The 21601-nt window shown below is 50.5% G+C and overlaps 2 protein-coding genes across 7 annotated transcripts in view; both read right to left on the reverse strand.

Moving 5' to 3' along the window:
* Positions 1–8792, reverse strand: part of ATF6 (activating transcription factor 6) — a 74536-nt gene extending 65744 nt beyond the window's left edge. For 2 of the 3 annotated variants that reach the window (XM_041420018.1, XM_041420017.1), the window contains exons 1-7: positions 8632–8792; positions 8469–8533; positions 6726–6813; positions 6312–6406; positions 5707–5836; positions 5255–5461; positions 2544–2764 (exon numbers count right to left, since the gene is read on the reverse strand). In XM_041420018.1, coding sequence (XP_041275952.1) covers positions 2544–2764; positions 5255–5461; positions 5707–5836; positions 6312–6406; positions 6726–6813; positions 8469–8533; positions 8632–8701 — 876 coding nt within the window. In that variant the 5' untranslated portion in view covers positions 8702–8792. Of the gene's footprint in view, positions 1–2543; positions 2765–5254; positions 5462–5706; positions 5837–6311; positions 6407–6725; positions 6814–8468; positions 8534–8631 lie in introns of those variants that run through there. The other variant, XM_041420019.1, reaches the window with a different exon arrangement.
* Positions 8793–9409: 617 nt separating this feature from the next.
* LOC121344299 (P-selectin-like) lies at positions 9410–19878 on the reverse strand. Of its 4 annotated transcripts, XM_041420121.1 has the most exons (12): positions 19786–19878; positions 18375–18462; positions 15078–15467; positions 14873–14980; positions 14583–14765; positions 12424–12609; positions 12106–12291; positions 11145–11330; positions 10789–10974; positions 10527–10646; positions 10108–10138; positions 9410–9907 (listed from the first exon to the last, which is right to left on the reverse strand). In XM_041420121.1, exons 1-12 carry the CDS (start codon positions 19870–19872, stop codon positions 9853–9855), a joined length of 1806 nt encoding a protein of 601 aa, XP_041276055.1. In that variant the 5' UTR covers positions 19873–19878; the 3' UTR covers positions 9410–9852. The 4 variants fall into 4 exon arrangements, 3 of the variants coding, with proteins under 3 accessions (XP_041276055.1, XP_041276057.1, XP_041276056.1); XM_041420123.1 differs by lacking the exon at positions 12424–12609; XM_041420122.1 differs by lacking the exon at positions 10789–10974.
* Between the last annotated feature and the right edge of the window lie 1723 nt (positions 19879–21601).

Consider the following 21601-nt stretch of genomic DNA (forward strand, 5'->3'; position numbering starts at 1 on the left):
GAACACTGGCCTTAAAAACAATCAGTAATCAGTGATGCAACTTCTGCTTTCTAGCTTTGAAAACCATATCACCACTAGCAGAGACACACACAAAAACGCTGTAAATATGGAGAACTGGCAGGTTCATTACAGACCCTTGCTTCAAACAGCACTAACCAGATTCAGATTGTCCTCTGTCTTCAGAGGTTTTCCAGAGCCATGCACTTTACAAATAAACACTGCTACCTCAATTTACTTCCAAAGAAAACTCAATTATGAGCAAAATTTAACCTCCCTTCCAACACAAGCTGTACTTCTAGAAGCAAGAATGTCTCCCATACTCCAAAGAGTTTTTGTACATGTGCTGGGGAAGTGAACAAAGAGCTGGAAGTACAAACCATTCAACGGAGCATTAGCTGGCTTCTAACCTCACCTTATGAAAGCTGTCTTTGAAGATGCATCTTTGATTGCAGGAATACAAGACATATGCAAGGTGGTTTTGTTCTAATGGAAGTTCTGGGTTTTCTTGTCTCTAACTCAACAGAACACAACTTGCTCAATGAGTTTGTTACACAAATATTACACGATGCACAGCACAGAAATGAGGATTCTTCAAACAGAAATCCACACTTATGCTGAAGTTATTTTGCATAATTAAACTTTTTTAGATTTTCTGTATTCTGGCACTTCATCATGGCTGGCAGGCAGCACATGTGCCACCAGGGCCTCACACCTACAGCCTGCCATCAGCCCATCCCAGTGTAATCCACTGGCAGTCTGAATGTTAAGCTAACAGTTTATCCCACCTAAGCCCACAAGAAAGTACTGCTGTGTTTCTTTTTATCCTGCAACATTTGCTCAGATTAGCAAACAATCACATGTGTTACAGAGCTCAAACGACAGCTCAATCTGTGCAGCCCTGAACGCCGCACACGGTGTCCAAGGCAATCAGGAGATGTTTTAACCCTGCTGGCCCCAGCTGAATCCCAAAACATTTGTTTCTTCTCAAAGCACTTTTTCACAGTATGTGCCAAAGAGCAGCTGCAATTTTTTTTCATGTTGTAACAAACACAGGTAAAACGTGCAGCATTTCACAAGTCTTAAAACTGCTTCCCCAAAATGGCTTTGGGTGGAAATACCAACACCACCACCACTGGAAACCAACACCTGTTTGGTACCCCAGCACACCTGACTCCTGATGTCATGGATATATATAGAGAATATGATAACAAGAAGGGGGTTTTGTCATTAAACCTTACATTCAGACAGTGGCAAGATGCCATGCTAGCCCTGCTTACTGGGAGTCACAAATCTAGTGACTGCAGGTCATTGATTTGTGGTCTCTTGACTTAACTTTGCATGACAGGGAATTATCACTAAAAAATGCAGTACACTTAACTGCTCTGCCTACTACAGACCTTTGCTTCCTGCACATTGAATATCAAGTTTCCACTGTACTATGGCTGCTAAACTACTGGTAGCACAATATTTCCATTATAAAACACAGCCCACACACAAATATGATTAGTGAGAAAAAGTTACCATCAAGCCTGAGTGACAGCCCCAGACACCAGGAAATTATACAGCAACATCCCTCCAAAAAAGCTGAAGGAAGAGGCTTCCCACTGCTTTTGGGAAACAGTGACCTGCACTGCTAATAAGCAGGTGCCTATACAGCAAAATTCCACGTGTTTTCACCAGTCTTTTCTCCCTTACACTGAGATGTGATAGGACCCTCAACTCGCAACCATGCTTGCAATACCACACTGGGCAATGACAGAGTTTTGAAGTCATCAACAAGAAGCTTTAGTCCTTTCCACAAGCATGTCTTCTTTGGAAAACAAAATGCAATCAAAGCAGCTCCAAATTACTAGAAGCTACATCAAGTTAACACCCAGCTGGTTAAGATGTCACAGATGAAGGGGAAAAAAAAGTCCACACACATCTCAAAAGCTACTGTTTACACCTACCGCTTACTGAGAGCTACTATGGAAAAACTGACTTATTCACACTGTAATTGTTGAGAGCTTAACCCTCTTCTATTTATTCAATAAATTATCAAAAGGGAGCCTGAAGAGCTTAGGATCATATGGAACTCGGTAACTGAAGCTTCTAAAAATCATGAGTAAAATCTAGAGAGATAAATGGGGATTTCAAGAGGCATTGAAATTTCCAATTAATCTGCTTCCAAAGAAACATTTTTATTATATGGATTAGAAAAGTGATTTAGCACTAATCAAAAATCAGATCTATCCAATCTTCCTGTATGTAAGAGAGGTCCAGCCACTGAGAGTTTGCATTTGAGAAGACAAGTTACAGAAAATATCAGTCAGCACTGTCTTCTGCCACTACACTTGCACATCTGGTCTGCAACTCCAGGCAGGCCAGCAGATATTGAGCTGTTCTTCCCTGTTCTGTGCCAAGCTGCTAAATTCCCTGCTCACAGCTGGAAATCCTGTTAAGAGTTTTCCTGAGACTCTGAAGGGACCATTAGGTCCCACATGCAAGTAACTGAAAGAGGTGCACAAGCCTTGGTTGGCAGCTATCACAGAGTCAGAACTTACATCCAGCCCCATGGCTGGGGAGCTGCTTTGGAGCAAGGGCTTTGCCACCGGGATTTTGCCGCTGCTGGAGGTGTTCCCAGCAGCTGGAGACAACGCCTTCACCGTGTGGTTCTGAAGTGCTGGGGCCCCTCCAGTGACTGCAATGACTGGTTGGGAGGCAGGAAGCACCCCAGAAGCCTGGAGCTGTACCACAGCAGGCTGGGGCAGCACCACAGATGGACCTGGAACACAAGAACAGCAGCGCTCAGCATGGATGAAATGGATTTGTACATCACCACTTCGTAGGGGCATACCCTACGGGTATCCTCTCCTGCCCTGCACGGCTGATCTCAAATCCATTAGTATATTGCACAGAACAGGATTGGAAAGAAATTGTTCCAAAGTTTACAGGACTCTTAATCCATCTTGCAAACCAAAACTGCAGACATTAAAGGAATCCAATAAACCAAGCCCTGTCTCAAAAGCTCTTCAAAGTTAATAAAATTCAACACTTGTTATATACATTACTCAGTATTGCTAATACTTGAAGCACTCTCAACAACCTTTTCACAGAATTTAGCCAACTTACCTCAATCCTCCTTCTCCCTTTTGTCCATAAGTACTTTATTGCTGTATTCAATGGAAAACTTACTACACAGAAGTGACTCATGCCACACAGATAAAGTCAAACTAGCAGAGAGATGGAAGATGAACAAAAAAGAACAATGCAAAGCCTTCAAAACTTACACTGAAGCTTCAATTCACACTAAGAGCATTTTTCTAGAAAAATGTCTTATGCAAGAAAGTTTATACACAAGCTGAATCGAGCTTAAAGAAAAGCCAGCAGAAAAAATGAGGTAATTTTGACAGAGTTTGAAATGGAATTAAAAACAGTCACTTCCAAGAAATTTCAGTCCAACAACTACATTTAACTCAAGCAGGTGCTTGAGTAACATTTTGTTGTCTGAAAACACATTAATGTCTCTCTAATCCTTCGTAACAGGATGACCTTGCCAGCTTTCAGAAAGAGCACATTCCAGCTGAGCATTCCAACCAAAATGCTCGACAGTGGATTACAGCACTTATCCAGCCTTCTGGAAGGTGAAAAGTGAAGTAACTTACCTAGTGCCAAGATCTTACACAGGGGGTAAAACTAGACCTTTTTTTTTTTTTTCCAGACACAATCTCAAAGACATCATAACTTAGTATGACCCTGTTTAAGAATCTTAAATGATGAATTTGAGACTATTTCAATTTTTTTTTAATGTATAAAAGAGATGATGCTCTAAGACCATGCTTTCTCCTTTAAGCTTTTATAAAAGGGGCTGTGAAAATAAAACTTCTCATGCTTCTTTGAAGATAACGGCACATTTCAAACCGGTATTTCCAACTTGTCATATGCAGGGGATTTAGACTGATGAGAAAAGATCCTTATGGTTTTTGTTATGGAAGCTCCACAAGAGACATTTTAAACATACCATCAGATAAAGGAAAGCATGGACATGCTTTCACAAAAGTATTTCCTCTATACTGTCTCACAGAAACTACTGTCCTGACTTTTCTTCGGGCAAAAGGAGAAGCTGTTCTTCAGAATACTAGACTTATATCCAAAGAAATCCATATCCCCAGCATTCCTTATTCCAGATGGTATTTTATCAGCTGGAACATCAGAAGGAACAAGAATTAGGTCACGTTGACAATGCTGACCTGTGTTTTAAGCAGTCTAGCAATCTTAGGCACGTTACAACAAATGTCAGCATCTTCAGATTTGGCTGAACACCTGATGGAAGAGAAATCAGTAATGGAGAGAAATTTTTCCCAACTGCAATAATTTCTAGATATGTGCCCTTAAGAATTTGTCTCCTTTTCCTTCCATGCCTCAGTGTCTATGAAATCAACTGCAAGGGACTGTGGCCATCAGCTGGTGAAACGAGCAACTGCAGCTGGCAAGTGCTGCAAGGCAAGCAGTGTCACTCCGGCGCCCGCTGCAGAGTGAAATAATGCTTTGGATCCAGAAATGAAAGCTCAAGCTACTTCAAAAATCAGTAACAGGGTAACTGAAGCAAGGAAGAATTATCCTGGGGCAGGTAGTCACTTTTCTCTTGTTAACATCAGCAACTTTTCTAACCTTTGACACAGCTCTCAATTTTTTGCAGATTTCACAACATTCTATTTAATGCTGTTTAGTGAACTAAAAAGCCATAAACCCATGCTCCCTCCATCCTGTGGAAGTTTCATGTGAGTAAAAAAAATGCTTCTATCACTTCTCCCAAGCTTTCCAGCTTCCTTCAAGCCATGCTAACTAATTCTACTGGACCTTCCTTCAGTTATGACAGAACAGCACTGTAATCACCTTATGCACCACCTGACATTGCAAGCAAAGCAAAGCATCCCTACAGAGCAAAGCATCCCTATAGATCCTTCCAAATCAGCAGTTTTATCTCAACAGCTGCCAGTGTTCAGCACAGCTGCTGTCTTCCATTCCAAATAATGGAATTATATAATGCAGTCTTCCATTTTACACCATGCCCATGTGAGTGCTGTTTCTCACAGGACAGGACAAGAGGAGTAAGGCCATCTTCTCAACCTAAAGCTTTTCCAGCAATGCATGTAGAACTCTTTTTTCTCCTATTCCTCCTCTTTCACACACCAAACCTAACTCCATTCTGTCAGCCATCCCAAACAGACAATGCTACCAACAAGACCTGGCCCAGTCAAGACACTTCACCTACCTTTAGGAGGTGCTGGCTGGATGTTAACAACTGGCTGATTCTTTGGCAGTGGCACAAGCGTGGGAAGAGTCTGAATAATGATGGTTTTAGCTGGGATGCCAATGTTAGCCTGAGCTTCAGGCACAGCAGGCAAAAGGGGTTTGGGTTGTATCAAAGGCCTGGACACTGTCTGACCACACTTCTTCAGGCTCTTCGCAGAATTATTTGCTAGAAAAGGAAAGAGTCAGAACTGGACCAAGAGGTATAAAATACGTAATTCAAGCAATAATGAAGTAGATTTTAATATGGGGTTTTTTATCTGTCTATAATATTTGTTGAAAATAAACATATCTGATCAAATATCCAAGTCATAAATGATAGGACATCTAGTGTCTGTTAATTAATAGCATTAATTTGGATGCAAGACAACACGCATATTATCTATAGGATAAAAGTAACTTTTTCTCTCATACCAGATCGAGAAGAGATGCTCACAGCAGGCTTCTTCCCTCCATCTCCTTCAGGGGATGCAGGGCTTCTGCAGCTCTTGCTGTAGAGAGAGATGGGAGACATCTGGGAGCTACAGCTGAAGTCCACATCATCCTGCAGACAGAAAGTACAGGAGATTAACACTTCAGAAACTTAGAGCAGTATCTACCAGCAGTTCAGATTTCTGCTTCTCATCACATCTGTGTTGCTGCTGCAGCCAACAGGAGAAAGGTTTTACTCTGCAATTTGATGCTGGCCAATGCCAAGTGCCACTAAAAAAAAACCCCAACAAGTACTTGTCCCCATCAGCAGAGCAATGGGAGGCATAGACCAACCTGCTAGACCCAGAAGCCTTTAGAAGACATTTTGTTTGGCAACAAAGCTAATGAACATAGCTGAGGAAAGAGAGCTGAACATGTTCTTATTTGAATGGGTCACAAAGAGATAAGAAAACACCACTGATGGGTTTTTGCAAGGGTTGAGAAAATAAGCTGTTTCCTCTTATGCCATGAATTTGGTCAGAGGAGTAAATCACAGGGCTTTTGTTCTGTCAGAGCTGTTGCTGTGTTACATGGGGGGTTTCGCATACAGGCACATTCTGCACTGGAGAGTCCACAGACGGTGGTGAAGGGACCGAATAGCTGGAAGTGGCTGGTGATAAAGGTTCTGTCTTCACATTCGCATCTGCAAGAGGCAGGTAAAGACATTTCACTGCACAGGTTTGTAGCAATGGGAAGAGTAGAGAACACACTGTCCTACACCAGATATTTAATTCCCAAAGCAAGGCATAGCAGAAAATGTAGGGAGATTTAAGCTATTATACAGCTTGGCTCGTAGGGCAGCCCTTGCCAGCTGCACCCATCCCTTACAGAAAGACAGCCAAATTCCCATCACAGAGCAAAAGGCTGTAGGGCATCAAACAGTTCCACATGAGTTTTAAGAGCTCAACCTTGTGGGGCAGGAGGGGAAGAGCAACAGCTGCAAAATATAGGAGGTTAATTACCTGCATAAGCATGGCCTGTAATATTCCAAAGGTCCGAGTCCCAAGACATCAAATCCAAATCAAAATGAAAGTTATAGAGATCATTTTCCTGAAATGAAAGTTCAGAAAAAAAGACAAGACAAAAAGAAAGATGTTTTGACACCATCAGCCATTATGTTCACATTCTTACAGCTCCAGAAAACAAAACAAACAGCATAACTATCAATAACTTCAGGTGCCTTAAACGTATGCAGAGATGAAAGTCCTTAAAGGAGAAATTCTCAACTGATACACACAAAACAAGACTTCTTTTAAACTTACACCAGTAGGAAGGGGCAGGTCAGTTTAAGATCATCACTAATTATCGTACTCTTCTTTGTAATTTGCAAAGCAAAAGTTCTAAGTTCATTGAACCATCTCACAAAAAATACAAGTCTTAGGAACCTGGTGCCAGCCTTTCCTTCATCTACCTTGAAAAATTTCTTTAATGCTCTTCCACCATTACATCTCAAAGCACTTTACAAACAAAAGCAGCACAAGGACAGTAGCAGGAAAACAGACACAAGATTGATTTGCCCAAGACCTGATTAACGGTATGTGTTAGGTCTCCCTATACTTGAACACAGTGATGTCAACATCTAAAGCCAAGGACATCAGTTTCCTTTTCCAACAAAAATCAAAACAGGCTAAAATCACTCCACACATATTATCATACGACCTTTAAAACAACAACTGGCATTTTTATCCATTTATCCTGCTTGAGCATCTCTAAGTCTCAGTTTCCTACACAAATGTGGCCCTTAATGAGCACTTGCATGAAAAATACAAACATGACCTACCCAGCTCATACAAATATACAACAAAGATTTTCCTGAAAACCATACTGCAATCATACCTTCCCTTATACTCTCAACTTGCCCTGTGAAGGGAGGCTCAAAAAGCCTGCAAACTGCATGGATAATGGTACTTGCAATCAGAACAAAAAGAAAGCTCATCAGAGCACATTTAAAGGAAGAATGACCAAAAAACCACAATGTGAGCTGTGCATGAAGAGCCCTCACCCAAGCAAGTAAGGCTGACCTGCTAACGAGGAATACCTTTCCCTTGTACAATCAGTCTGTTCCCACATTTTCTCCAGTGACTGGTTCTACACATGTAGGAATGCTCTTAGGACATGGGGTTTACATGAGATGATAACCCAGGCTCGTGCTGGAGGTGGACTGGGACACAGCGAGCAGAGACACGGCTGGGGAAGAACATGGAGAGGAGAATCCACGAGGTAAATGCCCCGCAGTATGGACAAGTGGGCAGTGAAAACAACAGGGATTAATGCAGAAGGTTGCAAGCAAAGGTTTTTTGAGAAAATCCTACATTAAAGAAGAAATCAATAAGTAATTCAATAAGCAAAGGGATAAAGAATAGTCCGGGTGGATGGCGGTGTAACACACCCACCGTTCTCTCAGGTAGCCCTGAGCCAGCGCTGCCCCAGCACTGCCCTGCGGGGTTCACCTTCACCGAGGCAGTGACAACGCCACTCCTCCTCGTCGGCGCCTCGCACCCTCACCCCAGCCTCCCTCCCTGGCACCCTCCGCTCCGCAGCCGTGCCCCGCAGTGCTTCAGCCATCGCTATCTCCAGCGCTGACGCGGAGTGCAGGCCGGGCGGCCACGTTCTCCTGCCAGGCTGCTTCGAGGCCCCCCGAGCCGGGCAGGGGCTCTCACCGTCGGCAGAGCGCGGACCCGGCCCCCGCCATCCCCGGTACTCACGTCGGGCTCGTCCTTCGGGGCCGCGGCGCCCAGCAGCTCGCTCAGCTCCTCGCCCAGCACAGCCTCTGCGGAGAGAAAACGGGCTCAGCGCCGGCCCGGCCCGGCTCCGCCGGAGAGCTTCGTGCCGTGCCGGCCCGGCCCCGGCCCCCGGAATCGCGCTCACCCCAGTCCAAGCCGCCCCCCGGGGCGGGCAGCAGCCCCGCCGGCTCCCACTCGGCCTCGGCCGCCGCCATCGCTTCCCGTTCCTCCCGAAACACACGTCTGCTTCCGGCTGGGCCGGGCCCGCCCGCCACGGCGGCCGCCGGCGGACAATCGGCGGGCGGGCGGAGGCAGCGCGGCCTCGCTCGGTCAGTGTCCGCGCTCCGAGCTCCGCAGAGAATCACAGCTTCAGCTGGGTTGGGAAAGGGCTCTGAGATCAGCGAGTCCAGCCCATGAGCCAGCACCACCTTGTCACCCAGACCATGGCACTGAGGGCCGTGTCCAGCCCTCAAACACCTCCAGGGGCGGTGACTCCACCACTGCCAGGGCAGCCCCTTCCAGTGTCCAGTCACCCTTTCTGTGTAGAAATTCCTGTGAATGTCCAACCTGAACATCCCCTGGCACAGCTTAAGGCTGTGTCCTCTTGGCCTCTCAAAAATAACCTGGGAGAAGAGGCCAAACCCGCCCTGGTTACCAGGCTAAACAACCCCAGCTCTCTCAGCTGCTCCTCATCAGACTTGTGCTGCAGCTCCTTCACCAGCCTCTCTGGACACACTCCAACACTTCAACGTCCTTCCTGAACCGAGGGGCCCCGAACCAGACACAGCGCTCCAGAAGTGGCCTCACCAGTGCCAAGTGCAGGGGAAGAATCACTTCCCTAGTTGTGTTGGCTACATTATTTAATGAAAACTTCCCCCCCGCCCCAGGCACATAGGAGGCATTAGTTAGACAAAGGTGTTTATTCAGACCCCGATGACACAAGCTCATTGATGAAAGCACGAGTGGAGCAGCTATCGGGGAATGTCCCAATTCCCAGGGGGAGAATGTCCAAGGGCTGGGTGGCAGGCTGCCCCCAGCACGTGGCTCTTGGCCCATGGTGGGTCTCCAGCTGCCTGCACTGGAAGCAGCTCCCCTTCCCAGGGGAATGCTATACACGCAGCATGGTGGCAGTGTGCAGGGGCAGCTGTGGTCCAGGCTACAACCACAGGCATGGAGTCCCTCTGTGCTCCTGCAGCAGCTCCTGCTGGGCCTGCAGCCTTGGGGGTTTCAGTCTCAGGCAGGCTGGAAGCACTGGAGAGATGGAGCTGGTGTCACCCACTTCAGTCCCAAGGGGTGTCCCCACCCAGGAGATGGCCACCCAGGTGAGTTTTGAACAGGGTGCTGCGAGGCTCTTGCCGCCCTCACCTCACAGGTTGGCATCGTATGCTGCATTGGTGAAAGTTCCCGGTGCTCCCAGGTCACTGGAAGGCAAACACAAGGATGTCACCTTGGGGAGTGCAGGAGTGTGTGAAGGCCAGGGGTTAAGCACAGCCCTGTCAGCCCTAGAGATGCTCCCGTAAAAAACCAGCCTCACACAGGCAGATCTGGGTGTCAGCAGGGTGGACATAGGGCTGTGACAATCACAAAGCAGAGCCACCCTCCTGCACAGCACATCTCTCACCTTGTGGGTTTCAGGAGCTTCTTCTTCTCCTCTGAAAACAGTGTTGAAATGTCCATGGCGATAAAGCACATAGAAAAGAAATAACCAGATCTGTTTAGTGAAGGTCACAAGAAGCTGCAGCAGCAGCATCTGAAATTGAGTGGAGTTTAACAGGCATGAGGTGGAGCTGCCTTAACAAGCATTTGCTGCCTTCTTCAGAGTGATGATGTTTATCTGGCTCTGCCCTCTAAACCTGGCTGCTGACATTTTCAGCTGGGCCAACTGCCAAGGACCCAAGCAACTCGGCAAATAAAACATGTAAATGGAGGCAGTCACACTGTTAAACTCTTCTGATCACCTCAGCCTCCCCTGGGACTTTCACCACCTTGCCTGAGAGCCCTGGCCAAAGTTAGGGTGGGCTGCAGGAAGCATTTCTGTACCTCTGTCACTGAGCCTCTTCGCAAGAAGGGCAATGAGCCCCCCAGAGAGCACAAGACCAGCTACTGCCAGGGCTGTGCCACTGCTGTAAGCCAGGACTTGCTTTAGGAAGGCACTGTCCTCTGAAAAAAAGCCACAGAGCCACGCATTAGAAAGTTGTCACTTCACAGCCCTTGGGGAGAACCCCTGCACCACATTCAAGATGTGCTTGGAGGAAAGCTGGAAGCACTGCAGTGCTAGAGGAGCTGGGGGGTCCTGCTGTACCTGCACAGACAGGGGGATCCCTGGTCCAGTTCCCCATGGCCTCACAGCGGAGCATCTCTGCTCCCATCCGAACAAACCCCTCCTCGCAGGAAAAGGTGCACGTGGAGTTGTAGGTGAAGTTCCCATGCACATGAGAGCAGCTCAGCTGTCCTCTGCTGGGGGGGGACAGCACTGGGCAGCTGATGGCTGCAGATAAAGCACAGCAGGAGCATCAAGAGGACAGGACTGATAGCAGTGAGATGGGAACATGTGGGCTGGCAAGCCAGGGGATGAACTGACATAGTCCAGGGTGCTGGGGAGAGCACTCTGCTACAACAGAGCCCTCCCAGACATGTGTGAGATCACAGGATTTTTACCTTTGCAATGTGTGGGGTCCCCAGTCCAGGTCCCCAGGGCTGTGCACTCACGGCTCTCTGGCCCCATCAGCACAAACCCCTTCTGGCAGGAGAAGGCACACGTGGAGCCAAAGGTGAAGTTGCCATGGAGATGGAAGCAGGCAGCCTGGCCCATGTTGGGGGCAGTCAGTGCTGAGCATTTGATGGCTGCAAGGGTAAAGAGGCACAGCTCAGAAAGGAGCCTGGGAGACTGTACTGTTGGGACCAAGGGGCTGGGGACACATCACAGAGTAACCCCACATAGTGACACCCTGCGCTGTGGCAGTAGCTCTACCTTCACAGCGTGGGGCATCCCCTGTCCATGTCCCCGTGGCTGTGCACTTGTGACTGTCTGACCCCTTCAGCACAAACCCCTTCTGGCAGGAGAAGGCACACGTGGAGCCAAAGGTGAAGTTGCCATGGAGACGGGAGCAGTTCAGCTCTCCCTAGTCTGGAGCTCTGAGCACTGGACAGGCAATGGCTGCAAGGACAGAGAAACATTTTCAAGCTGAAAAGTGGATACTACAAGGCTAGACTGTTGAAAGACCAGGACCAAGAGGGTCCTCTAGCAAACCTCCCATGCTCACAAAAGGCTTGTGACACCTTGAGCAGCAGCAATACCTTCACAGTGTGGTGTGTCCCCAGTCCAGGTCCCCAAGGCTGTGCACTCAAAGCTCTGCAGCCCCACCAAGGCAAATCCTGTCTGGCAGGAGAAGGCACACATGGATCCATAGGTGAAGTTGCCATGGAGGTGAGAGCAGTGCATCTCTCCCTGGTCAGGTGCACTGAGCACTGGACAGGTGATGGCTGCAGGGCAAAAAAGCACACTTCAGGCAGCAGCTTGGGGACTATGAGGCTGAATTCTTGTGATGAGAGAACTAAAAAGAGAACAAACATCCAAGAGTCTGCCCAAGACCTGTGACACCTTGAGCAGCAGCTCTACCTTCACAGCGTGGGGCATCCCCTGTCCATGTCCCCGTGGCTGTGCACTCACTGCTCTCCGGCCCCATCAGCACAAACCCCTTCTGGCAGGAGAAGGCACACGTGGAGCCAAAGGTGAAGTTGCCGTGGAGGTGGGAGCAGTTCATCTCTCCTTTTTCTGGAGCACTGAGCACTGGACAGGCAATGGCTGCAGGGACACAGAAACAATTCAAGGAAGAGGCTGGGAACTACAAGGCTAAACTGTTTTGTCTGAGAGACTGGGGAAACCCTAGAGTCACCCCACAGGCAGTGGCACCCTAAGTTCTAGCAGCAGCTCTACCTTCACAGCTTGAGGCATTCCCTGTCCAGATCCCTGTGGCTGTGCACTCACGGCTCTCCGGCCCCATCAGCACAAACCCGTTCTGGCAGGAGAAGGCACACGTGGAGCCAAAGGTGAAGTTGCCATGGAGGTGGGAGCAGTTCAGCTCTCCCTGGTCTGGAGCTCTGAGCACCGGACAGGTGATGGCTACAATGGGAGAGCAGAGCTCAGAGATGGGATAAATGAGGTTAAATCTAATAATTCAGGCTGAATCCAAGTCAAATCTCACCCATACTCATCTCTTCAAAACTGTAGTTGGTGCAATGATTTTTCTGCCCTACAAGTGATTTCCTCATGGAGACACAGTTGCTGCTCTGCCAGAGCCCTGTTTATCCCTTTCACTACCCTGGACCAAAGCCCCTGCGAGGAAGGACCACAGCTCCCATTCATCTCCCTCCTTTTACTGGAGCAGAGACCAGCCTCTGTCCTTGTCACAGTGGCAGGAGGATGGCTTTGGGACTATAAAGCACTGCAATGGCTAAAGAGGTTGTGTACCTGCCTCCCCTGCCTGTTTCCAGGGTGTGTTTTTCTGCATGCCAGGGTGATACCCAAGGTTTTCTGGGGTGAGTGGCTCTGCTGCCTGCGGGAGCACCAAAGGTCAGTGCCAGCAGGGCACTACCACCACCCAGCCCAGCTGAGACAGACTGCATTCGCTGCATCTTCTGCTCTCAAACTGACACCAAGCACTTTCCTGGGGAGACTTGTCCTTTCATAGCTATTTTACAGGCAATTCTGGTTTTCCAGTCTCCAGAGGTGCCTGTTGGTGAACATGCTGTGTGGGTGGGAGCAGCTGACCCAGCCCCTTTGGGGGGCAGCCAGCAATGGGCACACAATGGCTGCAGGCAGGCACGGGGCAGAGTTTGAGGCAGGGCAGGCAGCCTTGCCCTGCACAGTCCTTGCTGCACCACCAGCCTTGCTTGCAGCCTTGCTCTGCTCATTTCTGGAGTAAGCCCAGCTGGCAACGCTTGCTAACACCATTTTGTTATCAGCACAGGACACCAACTGGCTCATCTGATTGTTTGTAATAAAACAAAAAAAATCAATCATATTACAGCCAGCAGGAAAAAAACAACAAGCTGGGAAAGCAAGCCCCTGGGAGCCTGAAAAGTCTGGAGCACACAGGCTCAGCCCAGCTTGTCTGTGGGGATTTTTGCAAAATTGGGAGCCATTTCCTGCCCTTGCCCCTGCTGGGGATACTGGTTACAGAACAGTCACATCACATCTCCATGCTTGTTCCCCTTAACTGCAGACAGTTTTGCTGGTCTCAGCTACCTAAGATCCTGGCTTGGACCACAGGCACAACCTGCACAGGCAGCAGCAGCACCACCACTAACTTCAAGGCAGGCTTCTTTTAAAAGGAATATACATATACAAATTTCTTCCCACTCCCACTCCTTCCCAGTCCCAGTTTTGTCCCATGTCTGCTCAAGTAACCCCATCCTTGTGCAAGGCTGCAGGTGTACCACACAGGTGGAGGAAAGGTGGAGCAAGGCTCTTGCACCCCCAAAAAAGCCTGGCAGTTCTCTGGGATGCCTGGTGCCTAGCTGCAAACCCTCAAGCCACTGACAGGAAGATTTTCTCCTGCAGCATAACATACCACAGCTTTCTCTCCTTTGTGGTTTCCTGCCACACTCTGTCCCACCCAGCTTGTATCTAACCTCATTTCATGACTCCTTATCCCTGTCCAAGGTGGCCCACCCCTGCCAGGATACACTCTTCCCCTGGCTGTGGGACAGCAGCCCCTCTTTTCTCTTTCCCAAGATGCCAAATGCCTTCCCAAGGCAGATCAGGGTGGGCTAGGGGAGAGAGACACTGCCACAGAGTTGACAGAGGAGCCAGAACACCATCCTGACCCCACATTTGATGCACACAGGGTGCTGATATCTGAATGCAATTCAGTGCAGTAAGCATGGGCACTGGGACAGCCAGACAGAACAGGGCCTCACAGCTCACAGCTGCTCTGCCCATTGCAGCCTCCTCAGGGAATCCCACCCCACGTGCAGCACCAGGAGATGCTTCCACAATAGGTAAGGGCACAGCAACACTTGTCTGCACAGGGCTGATTCCCCTAAAGCATCAATGCTGCACCCCTGAGAGCCCCAGCCCCTGCCAGGCCCTACCTGTGCAGGTGGGGATGTTTGCTGACCACTCCTGGGAAGGCAGGCATCGCAGCACGCCCGCCCCTCGCCGCTCAAACCCCTCGTGGCACCCGAACTCACAGGTGGAGTTGTAGCTGAAGTCTCCGTAGGGATGGCTGCAGTTCATGGGCACTCCCTTGGGCTCCAGCTTGGCACACTGCACAACTGGGAAAGATACGGTGCCACAGCCCATCAGGAGCACCAGAACTCTGCTTTGTCACCAGGGTTTGGACTCTGCAGGAGGGAGGAAGGGGTGGGGATGGATGTCTCACCATCCGTGCACTCAGGGCCGTGGAAGCCGGGGTAGCACTCGCAGTGGTAGCTCCCAATGGTCTCCACGCACTCACCATGCTGGCTGCACGGGAAGGGCTGGCAGGAGGCTGCACGCACAGGGGACAGTCATCAGGAGCTGCTGACCACCCTGCCGAGGTCCCCAGCCCACCCAATCCAGCTCTGGTCCGCAGTCCCCCTGCTCACCCTGGTAGCACAGCGCCTTCTTCTTCCGGTTGCAGGGTTCGTCATTCCACTTGCCGGACTGCTCCGGCCGCTGGATGTAGATCTCCACACAGTCCTGGTTGGAGCGGCGGTTGTTGGGCTCCCCCACTGCCCAGTTCTCTGCCTCCTTGGACAGCACCTTCCCCGTGCCCACCCAGGTCCAGATGCCGCCCAGCTTGCGGATGCCAATCCAGTAGTAGCGCCCGTGGTAGGGCAGGCTCTTGTTGAGGTACTCGATCTCCTGCTGGTTCTGGATTGCCACCAGGTCGGTAAAGAAGGTCTGGCAGAAATTCCTGGCCTGCTCCCACGTGTAGTCCCCTTGGTCACTGTAGTGGTAAGTCCAGGCACCCACCTCCACCCACAGCACCATGCCTGTGAAAGAGGATGAGGTCTGGGATTGATGCAGAAAGGATGAGAGCTGGGTCAGGGGTGGGATCCCTTGGGACATGAGAGTGGGCTAAGCCTGACATCACGGCCAAGAGATGCCAGGGATGGGCTGAGTGAAAGGATTGGATGAAGGGATGAGTGTGGATGAGAATGGGACTCCATGGGTACACAAAGATGTGGGTGGGTCAGTGTCATGGTTTGACCCGGAAGTAAGGTTTTGGGAAGTTATGGTCAAACCAATCAGTGGCCAAATTTTAGATTGGCACCTGGTGTGGCCACTGGGGATGTGGATATGCCTCTGAGAACACACAGGGGTAAAAGCAGAGCACTCCCAGAGAGACTCTCTGAAAGCATTCTTAAAAAACCTAAGGAGTAGTTTGGATCCATGGACAGTGGTGAGAGCACTGGACATGGAAGGGAGACGGTCACCATGGCAGATTTCTCTTCGAGCAGCTGCTGTGTGTGACATGGAAGCACAGAAGTTCTACTGTGTTTCCAGGGGGAAACCGATGGCGAAAGAGGGAGACTTCTCTCTCTCCTGATGGACTGGGGGGTGCTTGTGTGAAAGGAGGGTATTGGATTGAGAATTAATGTGTTAGAGGGGATTTGAATGTTAGAGGACTGGGGGGAGGAGGAGGAGTGTTTTGAAAGTATTCTATTGTGGATTGTTGTGTGTATGTAGTTTTCCCCTTCCTTTTTGTGTCTACGTAGATTAATAAAGTGTTGTCTTTTCCCTCCATTCCCAAGTTAGAGCCTGCTTTGTTCTGTTCCCGGGTCACATCTCACAGTAACCATTTTGGGGAATACACCTCTCATGGGGGCACTGGCACTGTGCCAGAGTCAATCCATGACAGTCAGGCATGGCAGAAGGAGCTGAGGACAGGGGGGGATGGCACAGGGATGACGAAGGTGGAGGTGACAGGGTAAAGGCTGAGATGGGGCAGCACGGGATGGGGCAGGCAGAACACAGGAAGTAGAAGAGCCCCAAGCAGTGATGCCAACCCTCCTCCGGCATAAGGATTGAAAACTCAGCCCTGTGGCCCTGTTCCCCTGCCCACAAAAGCTTCCCAAAGAGGAAAGTCACACTTCAAGACGGTTCCATAAACACAGTTCCTTTCTTGAGTGCAGATGTGCATACTTCAGTTTTCTTGCTTTACCCTGGTACATGAGAGCTAGATTGGAGCAAGGCAGAGCAGCCGATATGCCCTCACCCCCAAAAGCATTTGGACCCCAACCTGCTCATGTGAGACAGAGATGGTCTAGAGTCTTGTAAAACTCAGTGTTGCAAAACAAGGCCTTTCAAAAACAAGCTCATGTTATGGTCATACCCGGCAGGCAGGGCAAAGCCAGAAAGTGACTGGCACCCACACCCAGAACTGAAGGGCACTTCGCTGAAACCCTGTCCTTATTTACAGCATTTCATACCACAACTTTATGCAATCAAAGGGTTTTAGCCACAGAAAGAAGCTTCCTCCATTCTCCCCAGGAGCAGCTATCTCCACAACTGCAGAAAGTGATGTTGGAATATCTTATCCCCATCTGTGCAGAAAGCAAGATGAGGATCAAAGTCTGCTCCAAACAACCAGCCTAGTTTACGCTGTATCTCAGGAGAGCATTTTATCACGCTGCAGTTGTGCAAAGATCCGGGCAAAGATCTGCAGATTAGATGCAAATACACATCTTCTAAAGTCTAATTAGGGCTGTACTTTGGTCCATTGTTGTACATTTTCGTAAGTAATTTCCCATAATTTGTCTAGTTTTTCTTGTGAAAGAGGAAACTATTCTCTGAAGCTGAGGAAAGTGTGGTTCACTCTTTACCCTTTGGGAATTTGGGGCTGCAGGACAGGAACTCAGAGCACCTTCTGGGAGCCTGCCCTATCCACAGCTCCCACCAACCTCCTCCTGGCCCCTGCTGCTCCCCAGCATAGCTCAAGGCAGCTGCCTGCTACCTTCACACAGCCCATCCCCAAACTGAGAAGGGCCAAAGTTCGACATCTGCTCCATGTCTGTCCTCCCCATGCTCTCCTACCTCTTTCCTCCAGCTCCACCAGTTACACCCTCTCTATGGCACAGCTCATCTCCCCAGTCTTATGCTACCTCTCCCTGCCCCACCTGGTGCTGAGCCCCCAAATGAGTGCTGTTTTCCTGTGTTTTGACCCCTTGGCTCCCATGGCAGCCCTGATACCTCTTCCCAGGGTGGTGCTCAGCACCCTCCGCAGTTGAGGTGCCTTTGCCTTTTTGTTTTCTCTCACAGCCAAATCTCAGCCTCCTCCTGACACTGCACTTACCTCATTTCTGTTCCTTAGCTCAGTCACTAAGGTTCTTAGGAAAATAATTCAGCTCACAGAGGATTTCCAGGGACAGAGCAGGCACCAGTAGGTTTTGCTCTGTGCAATGCCAGCATGTGAAGGAAATACCCTACAGGCAGCAAAACCAAGTCAGTTTCTATACTCCTGATGTCAATTAGCAGCTCTAATTCTGTGTGGTTCCGCCCCAGCTGTGCTATGAACCGTTACACCCATGGGTGCTGTGACTCCATCCATGCCCAACTCCCCAGCATGAGCATGGGTGTAGGCAGTGGGTAGAGCTCCCCTGCCTTTCCCCGGTTCACAGTACAGTTCACAGTACCAGCTGCCACGCTGCATTTGGGGAACCAAACATCCTGCAGGGACCTCAGCCATGGCCTGGCCCTTCCTGGGGGAGCACGGTCTGCCTGGAGGGAGCTCTGCACAAGCAGAGGCAGCCCCCGCCCAGCCCACAGGGATCCAGCCCTGGGGATGGGCTGATGAGCCCCCAAAATAACAATGCTACATTTCTCCAGTTTCTCAGACCCGCAGACTCCTTGGCAGCAGGGTCACACTGGACTTACTGAGTGGATGGTGGGTGGCTTACCCCATGTGATGGCAGCGATGCCCAGGTAGGTGCCAGGAGAGCCCAGAGTCCGTGTCCTCCCAGCAGATTGCAGTCCCACAGCAGTGCCCTGACAGAGAGGGAGACATGAGCGTGCACATCCCAAGGGGTCCACACGTGCACCCACACTGCTACCAGGCAGTCCTGGCTCACACAAGGGCAGAAGATTGTGGCACTGGCACTCAGGCACACACGGTGCTCCCAGCCAGGTACGGCTCTGCTGCAGGAAGGACCCCTTGCAGTGAGGCATTTGGGGGGAGCACTTCACTCCTGGGGAGCCTTAGGTCCTGCGTCCCCCGAGCCCCTTCCTGCCCAGCCAGGGCTGGCATCTACCTCTGCAGTTGCTGTGCCCTGTGTGCCTGGCAGTGTCTCATGAGCCTGGGGTCGCTCGGGCAGGCTGTCCCCAGGGCAGCCTGCGTGTGTCCCACAGCCCCCAGCTGTGGTTCCTGTCAGGGCCTGCCCACAGCCCTGCCCTCCCCTAATTCCCTTGTCCAGGCAGACGCCCAGTCATCCCAAGGAAAGGAGCAGAACTTACCATGTTGGTGCCCGTGACAGCTGTCCCTTGGTGGGCAGTGCTGCTCACGCTTCCTCTGAGCGTGCAGCAGATCTCCCCTGGCCTCTTCCCCTCCCATCCCAGCCCTGCTACCAGCCCACATCCTGCCCCACAGCCCCACCTCCCCTGCCACAGGGCTTTCCAGCCCCAAGAAACCCTTCTCTGAGCCCGGGGTTGGAGGCAAACAGTGGGGTCAGCAGTGGCCACGGTCCTCATGGACCCAGCTTGGCAGCAGTCCCATGGCATAGGAGTTGGCTGCATCCCCACTGCCATAGGGACATGAGAGCCACAGGAGATGACCCACATCCATTGGGAGATGACCCAAGCCAGGCTTGCCTGAGCACCCCAGAAGGAGGAGAAGGGTCCCCTGAAAAGTGTTCAGCCCCAGTCCACGATGCCTAGAGCACTGAGACCTCTCTGACCCACTGTGCCCATGTGGCAGCACCTACACTGGTGGAGGACAGAGGAGGCTGAGGTGTGCTGAGGTCCCTCGTAGGCTGAGTGGGAAAGTGGCTCACAACCTCCCAGCTCCCATGCCAGATGCTCTCCTCACATGCAGGCATTTTGCTCTGGCTGTGAATCTTCATATACCATTTATAAACAGTTACACAATGTATTTTTCTGTCTTTGCCTTTAAGTCTTTATGAGAAAGGTCCAGGAATATGCTAGAGGAATTTCCCCCTGTCTTACTAACATCCTTTAGGAACTTCCACCAGTGTTTCAGGAACATGTCTAATTGTGTCCACCGCCCCTTGGATCATTATAATCATTATAAATCTTTTCTTACTCTATCCTGCTCATAAGTAGAATTGCCTTGGCCAGGTTTTCTGCAGAACTTACTCTGCTCACAGCTAAAGCCAAACAAGAGCCATGCAGGTCACATGTATTTTCCAGTTCCAAAGAAATTGATGCTGCTCCACAGGACATTCTAGACAAAAGGAGGAACCCATTCCACAAGAGCCATAACCCACTACAATTACTTTATCATTGGCAGTATAAATGAACCTTGTTTCCTGTCTTTGGATATCTTCCTTGAAAAATGATTTAATGCAGTTGTCTCTTTTTATGGAATTGATGAATCTGTATGTCCAGTAATTCAGGAACACTTGCTTTCTAGCAGCTTCTCTGCCAAGAGTAGTCAGTTATGGGAAGGGAAGGAGCAGCCAGGCAGGCAGAGAGGCTGAGGGGCAGCTGCTGGTGAGGAGACCAGCGCCAAGTGCTGAGGGTCACCTGGGCAGGGCAGGAGCTGCCTCTCTTACTGATGAGAACTTCTGGGACTCAGAGGGATGTTCATGGGTACACAGTCCCAGGACAGAGCAGGGTGTGCCCCTGCCAGTTTCACTTCTGCTTGAACCCAACACGGTAGGGCAGAGTGGTAGAAAAAAAATACTCCCACCTTTATTTTTGTAACTACAAATAGTTGTTGGTATTGCTTTAAAAATGGAATCAAGGTGTCTGAGATGCAGAGGCTGTTGCGCTGCAAAGACAGTACGTGACCAAGTTTGAGCTCTGTATGAAGGCAGGTGCCCCATGCCTGTCCTACATGGCAGGATGGATACTTGGCATGTTGGAGGCTGACTTTGCAAGTAGTAGAAAAAGATACACATGATAGGAGGGAGAGAAGACCCGAATCATTTCTGCTGGGAGGTGGTTAATCACAAGGAGCCCTTTCACATCTCAGGTTATTTCCAAAGTTGGCTTCCTGAAAGGGATTCAGGATGCTGCAGGGCATCCTCATGCTGGATTCCTGCTGCTCTGCTCACCAAGGAAGGGCTTGAGCACTGTGGGGATTTCCCAGGTGTCAGGATGGTGCATCCTATCCCCCAGCCATCCCTCTGAGGACACAAGGCAAGCTGCCAGCTAGGGCTTTGCTCAGCATGGGCTCAAGGGAGCAGATACAAAGACATTTTCCTGTGTCACCTCCACCCTGTCCCTCTGGACCCAGGCACAGGAACGGAGAAGTGCCTCCTTTGCTGTGCCCCAGTGCTGAGCACCAGTCGGGGCGATGCTCTCAGTGCCGTAGCGCCGTGCCGCAGGCTCTGCCCCTGGGGAAGGGGCACGGACGCGCGTTGTTTAGGGCAGAGGCTCCCGCCCCAGGCTGCACAACCTGTTCCCCTCCTTGTGCAATGTCTCCGCAAACCGCAGAGGAAGCGAGTCACCCGGCGCTGCCCGGCCGGCTCGGCTGCTGCCCGCGATACGGCGGCACCTTCCTGGGAGCCCCGCTCGCCCCGGGGAGGGCTCAGCAGCCCACTGGAGGTACCCGATCCCGCTCGTAAGGGCTGTGGGCTGCTACCGGCGAGGACACACACGCCCGGGTGCAGCCCCGCTGCTGCCATCCCTCCGTTCCTCCCTGGGGACACGGGCGGCTCTGCCTGACACTTTAGAGGCATCTCCCGAGCACGAGCAGGAGATTCCCTTCCGCCACAGGCCCCCAGGAAGTGCTTGACCCAAAAGGGTATCTCTGAGCTGCAGGGTGCCCTTGGGCAAGCCTGCCAGAGCACAGCTCCAGCAGCCGGAGCCTCCTCCTCCACACTTTTATCGGCTGCTGCCCCGCCTCAAGCAGCATCTGATAAAATCTTTCTCACAATTTCAAAGCGTTTGGACACAGGGAGACGCATTAAGGGTGCTACCCTGGCTTGGAGGGACTGAGATGATT

This window comes from Onychostruthus taczanowskii, unplaced genomic scaffold (assembly GCF_017590055.1).
Source record: "Onychostruthus taczanowskii isolate IOZ18803 unplaced genomic scaffold, ASM1759005v1 scaffold63, whole genome shotgun sequence".
In the NCBI taxonomy this organism is placed as follows: domain Eukaryota; kingdom Metazoa; phylum Chordata; class Aves; order Passeriformes; family Passeridae; genus Onychostruthus; species Onychostruthus taczanowskii.

Coding starts and splice junctions, on each gene's coding strand:
- LOC121344299 (XM_041420121.1), bottom strand. CDS start 19,872: ATGTCCTGTGGAGCAGCATCAATTTCTTTGGAACTGGAAAATACATGT. Junction 18,463..19,785: donor TGGCTTTAGCTGTGAGCAGA/GTAAGTTCTGCA, acceptor CCTCTCTGTCAG/GGCACTGCTGTGGGACTGCA. Junction 10,139..10,526: donor GAAGAGGCTCAGTGACAGAG/GTACAGAAATGC, acceptor CACTGTTTTCAG/AGGAGAAGAAGAAGCTCCTG.